The 12,652-nt window shown below is 48.5% G+C and overlaps 1 protein-coding gene across 4 annotated transcripts in view; it reads right to left on the reverse strand.

Annotated features, from left to right (window-relative positions):
- The window catches only part of NKAIN4 (sodium/potassium transporting ATPase interacting 4), a 49,001-nt gene that overhangs the window by 20,548 nt on the left and 15,801 nt on the right, over positions 1-12,652 (reverse strand). For all 4 annotated transcript variants that reach the window (XM_033075074.2, XM_033075075.2, XM_033075073.2 and 1 more), the window contains exons 2-3: positions 4,580-4,717; positions 4,003-4,083 (exon numbers count right to left, since the gene is read on the reverse strand). In XM_033075074.2, coding sequence (XP_032930965.1) covers positions 4,003-4,083; positions 4,580-4,717 — 219 coding nt within the window. The remainder of the gene's footprint in view (positions 1-4,002; positions 4,084-4,579; positions 4,718-12,652) is intronic.

Genomic DNA, 12,652 nt, shown 5'->3' on the forward strand with positions numbered 1-12,652 from the left:
CATAGACAAGAGAGAATATAAAGGAAGGATAAAAAAAAAATAGAAATCACCATTCAAGAAGAATAATTCCAGAGGGAAAAGACAAAGGAATACATTGAAATACAGGACACCAGTCCCTCAAACCTCTGAACATTTCTCAAGCACATGAAGAAGAGTCAGTCAGCATGGCAGCTGGACAGACATATGCTCATATGTCTTAGCAGCAGGATTTTAATAATTGACTCAGACTGAGGGGTTGCAGGAGGGATGTGTTTCACGCTCCAATGGACAGGGAGAAGATTAACATACTATTGCAAACACAGCCTGCAAACTTCAGAGCTAGCTCCCAGCAACTCACCTCCCCAAATGGCCAGATGGAGGGAAAAGAGGGAGATGGGACAGGAGGAGGAACAGCAACCTGGAAATTCGGCTGAGAGTCCCAGCACAGAGCAGTGGCACAGCACTTGGAGCTGCAGGTGTGCTCAGGAGCAGGAGCAGAGCAAGGCAGCCAAAAACAGCTCAGAGACACATCAGCACCGCCCTGCCAGGGCTGAGAAGCAGCTCTGCAAATCCAGGCTGCTCCAGCACTGGCAGAGCACTTCCAGGAGAGCTGGCATGGGATATTGTGCTGGGGGGGGGCCCTTCCAGCAGCAGGGGAAATGCTGCCTTAGACACTTGTGCTGATCCACCTCTGTCTGGCCAGCCAAGGAAGTTCTGCTGGGCCACATTTCACACCCTTACTCCTGCTAAGAAAAGATTCCAAGATAAAATACCCTGTCAGGATAGAAAGACAGAAATCAAGTCAGTTTAGCTCTTCCAAGAAATAGGGAATAGATTCAGTGATCAGGAAAATGTATTTTCCTTTCCAATATAAAATTCAGTGAAAGCAGTGATTGGTAGCTGGTTAGCAATTAGTTACAACTCCCCTGAGCAGGGCTGAGCAGAACAGCATCCTCAGCAATTCCAAGGCCAGGAGACACGGAATGGACAGGCTGGAATAAGCTGGAGGATAAAGGAACACTTGAAGAAAAGTGAAAGACAGGAGGAAAGAGGGTGAGAAATGATGGCAGACAATGGAATGGAGGAAAGATACAGCAGAGAACAATTCCTTGGGAAGGGAAAGCAAACAGCCAAATTGCACCTACCAGCCCTTGTTCCACTGATGAGCTAAAGTTTCTAACTGAGAGATTGTCTCAACTCCTTTTCCAAATGACTCAGGGGCTGACATGGGCTGTGGGGTCCCTGGTTTCTGTTCATTCAATCAGCCAAACATCCCTGTTCTTGTGAACAGCACTTCCCTGCTCCCATCCTGTATTCCTCCACCACTGTGGGATCACATCTAGGCAGCAGAGCACAATCACTGCACAGAACTGTTTCCTCATCTTTTCAATTCCCTGGGCTTTTCTTAAATCTGTTACAAGGAGACATTGAATCCTTTCTCTCTTTTCTCAGCCCACCTGAGTTATCACCTGTCTCCGTGTCCCTGGGCTGTCATTAGCAGGCACCAAGTTAATAAACTCCATTCTCTCCAGCTCCCTGCCCTTTCTGCATGCTCTCACTGTAAATAAGCTGCTGACAGAGCCTGCCCTGGCAGGCTGCCCTTGTCAGAGCACAGAGGGTCAGAGCAGGGCTGGCAGGGATGCCACTGTCCCACTCCCCCAGGAATCACAGAGGAAACAGCACCCTGAAGACCTTCAGAGCTCTCAGCCCCTTAAGGGACTTGCACAGGAGCACAACCCTGTCCAAGCACTCCCCAGTGTGTTCCTGCTTACTCTACTAGTTAATGAGTTAGTATTTATCAGACCAGCTCCACCAGCTCCCTCCACCAAAGCTCTCCTTCCAATATTTGCAATTTCCTGCCTACTGCCAGGCTCATGATGAGCTTTGACATTGACTTCTTGTCAGGATGAGAGGGCAGCCCCCTCCAAGGGCCCTGGGGCACACAGAGGTACCTGCAGCCCTGCTGCCATCCTCTCCTGCCTGACACTGCCCTGCCCTTGCCCAGCACTCGTACAGCCAAGCCCAGATATCCTTGTGGGGTCTGATCAATAAAACACCAAAGCTGGCTTTGGGTCGGGTTTCCAGAGGTGCAGCAGGAGAGCCCAGCCTGTGAAGTGTCCTACAGAAACCTCAGCTCCTGCTCCAAGTGGATTTTTTGGTCTCTTCTGGAAGCAAAGATTTGTTTTGCCACTACAAAGACCTAAATCACTTCAGTGAAAGTGGAGGAGGATGGAAAGTAGCATCATTAGTTTTCCTTACAAAACAGCTTTTTAAAGTGAGAATAACTCATTAAGAACAGAGGCAAGGCTGTCAACTACTTTACAGCCAAACAAGCAGGAACTGTCTCTTGGTTTTGCTGGTTGCCATTAAATGAACTAATTTTTCATTGCAGCCTGAGAGGAAAGTCCACTGAGTCAGGAACAACTTACACTGCAGCCCAGTTCTATAAAAAATATCCCCAGTCACAAGTGTCACCCTGCAGGCTAAATAAAGCCTCTCTGTGTGCTGGCTTGGCTAAAATGAGCCCCAGCACAGAGCAAGGTTAGCAGGTGAAGCTCCTCTGTGGCACAAAAAAAGGAGCTTGTGGTGCTGTTTGAATTGCAGAGCAGCAACCTGACGTGTTGCAGTGCAGGTTGGGATTGGCAAACACGAGTATCCAGCTGGCTGGAAGCAAACACTGGCTCTGAGAAGCTCCCAGAGCAGTTTATCAAGCCAACACTTTCTCTGCAGAAGGGAGCATTTAAACAGTTACATAAAATTCTTTTTTTAAAGTTGGTTGCAGCCAACATCGAGATCATCTCAGGCTGAGATTTCAGACTATGAATAATCACTGGTTTGGGCAAGAACTCCCTCAAAGTTTATGGAGATAATTGAGAGGGGAAATAAAGATGAATTGAGACATTAGGAAGTTACATTTTCTTATCTGCAAAGGATTTAGGCTGCCACTCCTGACTTGCTGTAGGCCTGATAAAAGCACAGTGCAATTCCCATTATGACTGCAACTCAATGCATGACCTGGGAATTCAGGCCAGATGTGGAGTGCTCTGAAGTGAACCTGCATCCCACAGTCACCCTGAGTCTGCTGTGCTACAGCAACACTCATAATTCATTGCTTACAGCCCAGGCTTAATTTAGGGCCTGCCTCCCATTTTTATTATTTCTGACTCACCCCTCATTAGGCAGACAGCAATACTCAGCTAATCTAGTCTTCAAAGAGCTTTTTTGCATATTAACTCACAACAGCCTGGCCAGCAGCCATCAGTAACTACCACTGTACTTCAGAAGGAAGAATTAAGGCAGGGAAGCCACATCCCAAGGAGATCCAGATCCCTCTGGGGAGGGATGTTCTCTGCTCAGCAGACAGGGGAGCCTCTCCCCAAAGGTACAGCAGGAAATATTTTGCCTGGTGTGGCAACAACCAGATATTTATCCCTGCTGCTGAAGTGCAGCAAGTCTTCAGCAGGACTGGGAGGCACAAAAATATCAAGAGCTGGTCAGGTGTGGAGTTCCAGCAAAGTGTTTGGGTCAGGCTAACCCAGGCAGACCCTGCTGCAGCCCTTCCCTGGGCCAGGCTGGCAGAGAGGCCACGCTTAGGGCTGCAGGAGGGCCCTCCCCTCCATCACACACCTTCTGCACCTTCTGGCCAAGGTGGTCTCAGATCACAAGAGGATCAGCTGCAATCTGGTTATGTCCTAACCCTCCTCAGCATCACAGCTGGGATTGGCCCTCAAACCCCCTCTCCCCTCAGGATGGCTCTGCTGCCAAGCCTGCTCTCACCTCTGGAAGGGAAATGCACTCTGCCTGCTGAGAGGGCAGGGTTTATTCCAGCCACCACCTGCACAACCAACCACGAGCTCCAGAATTCAGCAGTGGCTCCTCAGTTTCCCATACAAGCAGCAGTAATCCCCATCCCTGATGAAGCAGCCCTCTCCAGGAGGGCAGGACCTGCTCCCACCCCTCACCCCACCCATGCCCCACCTCCCACTCAGCTCCATCCCCTTGGTGCAAAGCCTGGGCACTCACCTTTGAGAGCCCTCCCACTTCTAAGTAAAAGCAGATGATGAAGATGTTCCAGGTGACCCAGACTGCAGTCCAGATGGCATACTGGGAAGGAATGGGGTTGGGGAGAGAGAAGCAATAAACATTAGGAAGTCACTGGAATTAGTGTGTGTATATACATATATTTGTATTTATATTGATGTATGCCTGCTCTAGCTGGGGGCAGTGCAATGCCCTGAGTAAGCACTGAAATCCTGTTTGTTTTCCTCTGTTTCCCATATTCAGATGCTCTCTTGTCTGGTAAGACACACAGGGTGGGAGCCTGGAGGGATGTCAGAGTTTCTGTGCTGCATTTGTCCAGCCCCTCACCCTCTCTCTCTGCTGGGCAGTGTCTGGACAAGGCTCTCTCAGCACCAGCAAGAATTCCCTGAAACCTTCCAAGCTTGGCACAAGCACAGCTGAGCAGTGGATTCCTGAGCACAGGCAGGCTAGAACAGCGTGCAGGGCTGGTGCTGATCCCCAGGGGCTCTGCTGTGTCCCTCAGCAGTGCCACAAGCCCTGAGCACGGGCTGGGACAGGCTGGCAGCCCAGGGTCACTCACCACCACGATGTAGCGAGGTCGGTACTGGATGGTGCCGAAGAGCCCCAGGATGACGATGATGATGTGCAGGAAGTTGGCCAGGATAGGAGCCCACTGGTAGCCCAGGAAGTCAAACACTTGCCTCTCTAGTGCAGCCAGCTGCAAAGGAGAACAAGGAGAGTTACAGCTTCTGCACCCACAGCGTTTGCTCTGCAGGTTCTGACATGCTCCCTGTGGCAGCTGAGGGTGGGACTCTGCTCCCAAAGCCACTTGCTGCCTGTGAACCAGGTCAGTGGGACACAAGGCTTGTTCACACATCCCTCTGCTCTCATCCCAGCTCCTCTGATGGCTGAGCTCCAGAGCTGTGGGGCATTCCTCTGTGGTGAGCACTTTGGGGCAGAGGGGAGCAGAGGGATGGTAACATCTTAAATGTCAAACGTGAAATCCATTCACAAAGGTGCCAGTGTAACTTTCTAGAGCTCATTTGTCAGAGCCTTCAGCATCACTCCATCACTCCTGACACCTCCTGTGTTTCTGCTCTCCAGCACACATCCATCAAAGTGAGGGAGAGAAGGAAACTCTCTCCTCCACCTTCACCCCTCAGAAAATGCTGCCACCAGTAAGGAAATTCTGCCAGCACATCAGTTTTCCAGGACAGGCTGTGCTCCTCTCCAGCACTAATAATATGGTTCAAGGCTAGCACTGCATTCTAAAGATAAAACTCCATTCCTGTTGGAGTGCTGGGGTTGATTTTCAAACCATATCTGCATAAAGATGTGCTTTTTACCTGTAGCCATCACCTGAGTATCAGACAACATCTGGTGCCCTGGCCCTGAGCCTGTGTGAGCTGAAAGAGCTCAGTGGACAGGCAATTGCCTGCTGGTCTTTAAATGAAATATCTACAGGAGAAATCATAAGTGTAGGGGAAAAAAAACTATTAATGCAGGTTTTTCTCCCACACCCAGCCTTGCATGGAGAGATCTTCTCTTTTTTTGGTCTTTATTAACACAGTGCAAGCCCCTCCATGGACCTGTGTCTTCCCTGTCAGTACAAGATTTGAAAGTATGTTTAATTATCACAGTAGGCCACTGGGATTGCATTATGACAGTTCTTATTTATTTTTGGCTAAATAAATCATTACAGTTTACTATGGACAGTCAATATCAATTTAACTCCTAATCAGGCATTAACCATGGGTAATCCTGGTCTGCTGGGTGTAATCAGCTATGTGACACCTTTTCCTGGCTGGGATCTAAGCACCAAGGCTTCTGTGATGGCTTAAAGCCTTTAGGGATGTGAGTGGCTGCAGGTTCCTCTGAAGCCCCATGATGAGAGGAGCCACATCTATTAAATGGCCATTATTCCTCCTTCTCCCTGGCTCAGTGGGGAAATTGCCTTCACACCTCTCTGGGGCTAGGAAGGTATTGCAATTCCCAACACTACTTTGAAAGTTCAATAAAAATCTGTATTTCAAAGAAATCTGTGGTTAAGGGCAATCAGGCAGGGAGGGGGTAGGCCAGGCAGCTTTCCCTCTATCTTATTCCCAAGTAAAGAGGGACAGAGAGTGGGGAAGAAATGGAGGCAGTCACTAAATCTCTCTCTGCCAAATAACCTTCCCTTAGAAGCAACACCCTCTGAAGCACCTGGAAGATGCTGTGGGGCCAGTGCTGCTCCCCCCAGCACGGCAGGTTTGCTGCTCTCACACACACCAGCACAGGTTCAACATTTAATCCTCCAGGAGGGGATTAACACACATACCTTAAGGATATCGGGAAATTCGGGATCCTGACTGGCTGGCCATGAGCCACTTGACTGTGGCTGCTTCATCCCATCAGGGATTTAATTGGCTTTGTGTGTGCCCTGAGAGCCTCACCCAGCCTGGGGACACAGTGGGGTGCTGGCTGAGGTAACCCTGCCCAGGCTCTGAACATCGGGATAAACACAGAGCCCCTCACCCATACCCTGAGCAATCCACGTCTGGAGGAGTGCTTCTCCTCTGCTCCATGAGTATTTGTCATTATGGCTGTATAAAAAGGGGAAAGTTGATCCTTCCACAGCCTCGTGGTGGTTCCTGCTTTCAGGGAAGAGACTGGGCTGAAGTGACAGATAAATGATAACTCTGCCAATCTACACAACTTCAGCTGCTTGAGGAGTCTCTGGATTTTTCCCCATAATCCTGAAAATTATCCTCACACCATACTTCCTTCTGCCTCACCTGCCCTGTCTCCAGGTTGTTTCCATCCTGATTTACTTTCTTTTGCCCCTTTCCCAGCACTATGAAGTGTTTTTGTGTACCTGGGAGCTGCAGGCATGACTCAGCTGGCCCGGAGATGGGCTGTGCCCATCTGCTGGGGCTGTGGGATGTGCGAGCTCACACAAGCTGTTTTCTCGTTTGTAAAAATAAAATTACACTTTTCTGTAAATCATCTTGGTGACAGGAAAATGCTACTGATGAAACTCCAACACTGTGTTAGTGACAGGCAGGGAGTGAGTCTGAGCTCCAATCCAGCTATTGGAAATTCAGGAAAAGCCTGAAGTTATCCTGGGCTTCCCCCTGTTCCCTCAGGAACTTACCATCATTAAGGAAATATTTGCTGCAAACAAACTGATAAACAACCATTTCAGTCATTACACTGCAGTCTGTGTGCAAGCTTAGCCACAAAAAGCTGCTGAGATCTGCAGGTGAACAGGGCTGGTGCTGGGGCTGAGCTGGCCTTGCTTTGGGCTGGGATGTGAAGATGTCACAGCGCCCTGCAGTCCTGGTACCTCAGCCCTGCTCAGGGTGGCAGGGTCAGGGTGTGCCCTGAGCCATCTGTCCCCTCGAATGAGCCTCTCTGGAGCCCCTTGTGAGCAGGGAAATGCCCTCTTTGGTTTGTGCAGAGCAATATCCTCGCTGTGGTGCTCCCTACAATGATTCACACTGCCCTATTGAGAAACCCTACTATATTCCAGAGAATATAACTGGTTGTAAAGAGAAATGTCACAGATTGTGGCACAGGTTTCTACCCACTCAGAGGTGACAGGACCTTTCCATCAGGCAAGACAAATTTTTTTTCTTTATTAAAACCAGGATTCCTTCTGCTCCTTTTGCCTCTCTAACCCATAGTATACTTTTACCTTTCATTGTTTAAATTAAATGATTGATTGCAGCACTAAAATCAGAAGAATTGTGGCAGAATTTTCTCCCCTGAAATAAACCACATTTCTGCTGATCTGAGTGAAACTGGAGTAGCAAATAACCACGAGAAGCAATTGTTAGCCAGGAAAACAACCCAAGCCAAAGCTCTCTGTCGGGCCATCACTCATTTATACACCTGGGGAAGAGATGAAAGGCAGAGGGATGTTCTGCAGCTCATGGAGCCCATCCCATGGCCCACACAGGGAGCACAGAGAGCTCTGGACATGCTCAGGGGCATCACAGCATAAAACTCCTCTGGAGAGGGAGCTGAGCTGAAGGGGTGCCCATAGCAGAACAGGAAATAAGTGCTAGAAAATATCTCAAAATATGGGCCAGTTTCTCACTGGAGTTCAAACCATCCCAGTTGCTTTTCCAGTGTCACTGGCAGGTGTCACTGCCAGCAGGACACTGAGCTGGTCCAGCATGGGCTGGGGGTGCTTGTTTAAATTCCAGTCCCTCAAATCTTTTCTATCCTCTCAACTTTGTCTTCTGTTGCTCCTCTCCTGCTGATAAGCTGGGGAGTCCAACCTGCTCCCCTGTGGCCCCACAGTGCTGAGGAGGAAGGGATGCTGAACAGTCAGGTACCTGTAATTCCTTAACTCCCTGCCCTTTATAGCCTACTATCAAAGCCATGCTATCAGCTAGATTTGCTCTTCTTAATTTATTAAGCTTTTAAAGCCTTTAATCTTATTTGGTTTGTATCTGTGTCTTTCACTGCATTTCTGAAATCAATTGGGACACAAAAGAAAAAATACCAGTCTCAAGGCATGTTGATGTGACTCATACAGACACAGGAAAGGTGCTCAGAAAACCCCACAAAAGGTTCAGTCACACATCCCTTTGTTTCTGTAAGCAAACTTGCTTTTAACCTTTCCAAATTAAGCTTTAATAAGAGATTTATTTTCAAAATGAAATGTTAGAAATAAATATCCAAGCACGCAACAAAGGGAACAAATGGGAAAGGCTGATCCTACTGCTGAAAAAACAAAACCACCAACAAAAAAGAGAAGAAAAAATGTTTTACCCAGAAACCCAGGCAATTTTCCACTTGACCTATAAGAAAACAACCTGAAAACTCTTTTGCTACCCCTTGTCTCTCAATGCTGTGAGGACACAGCCTCACAGACTGCTCCAGCTCTCGCTCCTCCTCCAGCTTCAACTGGGACTAAATTTTCCCTTAACCCCTTGTCTGTCCTTTCTGTGCAGCCTGAAGCCAGCAGAGCCTCAGCTGCAGCCCTGGGTCCCCAGTGCCCTGCTGGGATGGTGTTCTGGGCTCCTGGCTGATCCCAGTGCCCTGATCCAGGGTTTGGTTTCCTGCCAAGTGGCTTCGCTTTTTAAGATGCTCTTTCTTTGTCTGCTGTGCAAACCCCATCAGAGCTTTCACTGCAGAAGGTCACAGGCCTTTCCTTGAGCAAAATCCTGCACTGGTTTCCTGAGGTATTTTGGCCATGAGATGTGAATGCTCAGGGCATCTTCTCAGTGCTGCTACCCCTATGAGGCATCACACATAGAGAACTTTACATCCTGCCACCTGAAACAGCAGGAAGAAATTAAAAAATCTCAGATTGGATAATTTGAAAAATACATCTCTTTAGGTTTTGTACACAAATATCCTGTTTTGGTTCTTCCACGTGGTTTAAGTCTGGCAATACTAAACACCTGTCAGCTACTTATTATTATTTATATATTGCTATTATTATGATATAATGGTTAATTCTACACAGCTTTCTATATAACTCCTTTGACTTTGTAAATGCTGAGACAATGCTAGAACTAGAGAATTCTAAACCCAAGCTTCTGTGTGCTGAAACTACCAGAAGTGAGCAAAAAATTCCTTCTGTGCCAGTGCTTATTAAAGGTGGAGAAGATTCTGTGAGCAGAAAAACAAACAGTAAATCTGCTTTTACCCCAGTGGCTGCATTTCTAAATAACTATGAATGGTTGCAATAGCTGTTTAATTAAGTTTATCTGCAAAAGCAGCTCAGTGAGCCATTACTTCCCATCCCCAAACGGAGGGGCTCGTTCTGCGAGGTGCCACGTCCTTGTCTCTCCCAAAGTCAGCCTCTCACGTGCTCACACCCTCTGCATTCATGAAATCTCATTTTTCTTCAGTAAGTGTTGTCAAGGAAACCTTCCTTGGGGCCTTGTGATGCACAGCTCCTTTCCCAGCAGCCCTCTCCCCACCACAGAGGTCAGGAGACTAATTGCACAGGAGGTCTGTGTTTGTCACTTGGTCCCTCGGGCATCTCTGGCCACTGTGTACAACGTGCCCCATCCTCTGCTCCTCTGCTCTGTCTTCTCCCCAGGAGCTGCTGAACCTTCCTCTATTCACACAGACATTAGAGAGCCCTCCAGCAGCAGGGTTGATACCTTGAAGTCATTTATATTTCAGAAGTAAACTGGTGACTGTGCTGGCCTTGCCAAAGGCCCCACGGGCAGCAGTGAAGTGCCCATCATGGTCCCACACCAGGTCACTCCCTGCTGCAGGACTGGCTGCTCCTGAACATCACACTCCAGCAAACACAACTTTTAAGCTGTGCCACATCCATGATCAGGAATTCTCCCAGCCCAGAACCATCCTGGGCAGAGCCTGGGCAGGTGTAACACCTCCCTGTGCTCATCACAACTTCTCTGCTGAAAACTGGAGCATTCTGCTGTTAAACATCCCAGTGCTGAGCTCTCACCTCCTCATTCCCCCTGGCCTGGCACCTCTGAGCTCTCCCTTCCAGCATTGTGTGTGTGGGCAGTGATGCTCAGGAGTGCCACTGCTGTGACCTTGAGCCCTGAGCTTTCTGCTGCCAAAGCCTCCCAGAAACATCTGAGCTGCAAAGATATGTCATTATTCAGTGCCACATGTCCAAATGCTGCTTAGCATTCCAGGGAAGGCACAATCCTGCTAAACATAAGGCATGAGGCTGGCACTGAGCAGTGCAGAAGGCTGTGTGTGTCTGGAGCTGAGGCTCTGGCTTCAGAGGGACTGAGATTTCCTAAGCACACCTTAGAACCAGCAGCACTGCCCAGCTGAAGACATGGGCCATGCACAACAATTCCCAGAATCAGGGAATCCTTTAGGTTGGAAAAACCTTCCAAGATGACTGAGTCCAACATTCCCCCAGCACTGCCAAGCCCAGCACTAACCCACTTCCCAAGTGCCACATCTGAATGCCTTTTAAATCCCCCCACCAACAGTGACTCCAACACTGCCCTGTTCCAATGCTTGGCAACACTTTTGGTGAAGAAATTGTTCCTCATATCCACTCTAAACCTCCCCTGGAACAATTTGAGGCACACATCCAAGCAAACCTCTTAAGCCTTTTCACTGCAAGTGTTGGATTGTGCCATGGAACTGGCAAAACATCAGGAGCTGGCAGCACCTTTTCTAGCAAGACACCACAGCCTGTGGTCCCTGCCACATGGCACATCCACAGGGGCTCCCTCCTGACCCACAAGCTCCTCAGCAGGGTGGTCAGCAGGACAGTGAATTCACTGAGATTCTGAATGGTGCTTAGAATGCAGCTCCTGGGAAAAAGAACAATTCCTAGGAGGAATCCTTCAGGAAAATTACTGCTCTGGATTGCCTAAACTTCTCCCAAATCAGGGTCATTTCCATTTCTACCCCTCACAGCCCATGGCCTGTTTGCTTTTATGGATCCCATCTCCCCTTGGGGCTCAGAGCCCAGGGATGCAGGCAGCCCTGGATATGGAGCTGCTGTGTTCCCTGTGCTCCTGATGGCACCTCAGCTCTGCACACTGCTGTGTTTCTGATTGCTGAGAGCAGCAATCAGGCTAAATTAATGAGCAGGTGCCTTTGTGATCCAGGCAGAAAAGCACTCTGGCAGGAATGACAAACTTGTTTTATTTGCAACCTACGTCAACACTCCAACCTAAGTTCCCCAAACATAATTAAATTGATCTGTTGTGCCCACAATGTTCTCCTCTAAGCCCCTCAATCAATGTTTTCTCCTCCCTCAGTTTCATGGCTCAGCTTTGGGACTGAGAGAGGAGGCTCTGGGGTGAGGGGATGTCACTGCATTTGGAACACACATAAAACCCAGTGAGTGTGTCCAACAAGTGCCTGACATTTTTGTCACCCAGATGCTCAGGCTCCACACTCCTGGCTTTGCCTCACCTGTTGAAGAACTTGCTGAGCTATTTTATCCCACCTCATGCTGGGCAAACATCCCAGCTGCTCCCCCAAAAGCATCCTGGTGTGGCTGAGAGCTTCAGCTCTGGGGGAAACTTCTCCCACCAGGAGCACAAATTTCCCTGTTGCATGAAATAATATATATTAAATGTGTGCCATTAAGTCAGCAGCCATTTCCCTCTGGAGCTCTGCTACCAGTTATGAACCCATCTAAACTCTCCAAAGGCTGTGAGGCAGAGCAGTGCTGGAGATCAGCAGGAATTTAATTTTCTAATAGAGAGATTTATTCCCTACCATCAGGGCTTTATATTGTGTGATCCCTGCCTCTGCTTAGCCATTAAAGCCAGCTGAAGTTTGGGCTTGTTCCCATGGAAGGGATGCAGGGAAAAAAGGAAAATACTTGAAAATTAGCCAAGGGGTTGTTGTGTTTAGGGAATATAACCTACATGCTTTTGACCTGCTATCCTAGGCATCATCTGCTTAGCTAACAGAGAAGGGAAACCATTGACAGGGCTGGCCCAGAAGGCACAAGGCTGCCCTGAAGCCCAGCACTGCCCAGCCTGTCTTCTACTGATGCAGCCCTCTGGAGTCTCCTGGGAGTGGGAGCAGCAGAGTGTGAAGAGTTCAGAGATCCCACGAACTCTCAAGTGTACTAGAAAGACTTTAAATTATTCAGGAGTTTGACCAAAATTCTCAGTGTGTATAAAGCCCATGAGACACCAGCTGGATTCACCCAGTTTAGAAAAAAAATTCTGTCTCTCTTTGCTATTTT

This window comes from Catharus ustulatus, chromosome 17, assembly GCF_009819885.2.
Source record: "Catharus ustulatus isolate bCatUst1 chromosome 17, bCatUst1.pri.v2, whole genome shotgun sequence".
Taxonomy (NCBI): Eukaryota; Metazoa; Chordata; class Aves; order Passeriformes; family Turdidae; genus Catharus; species Catharus ustulatus.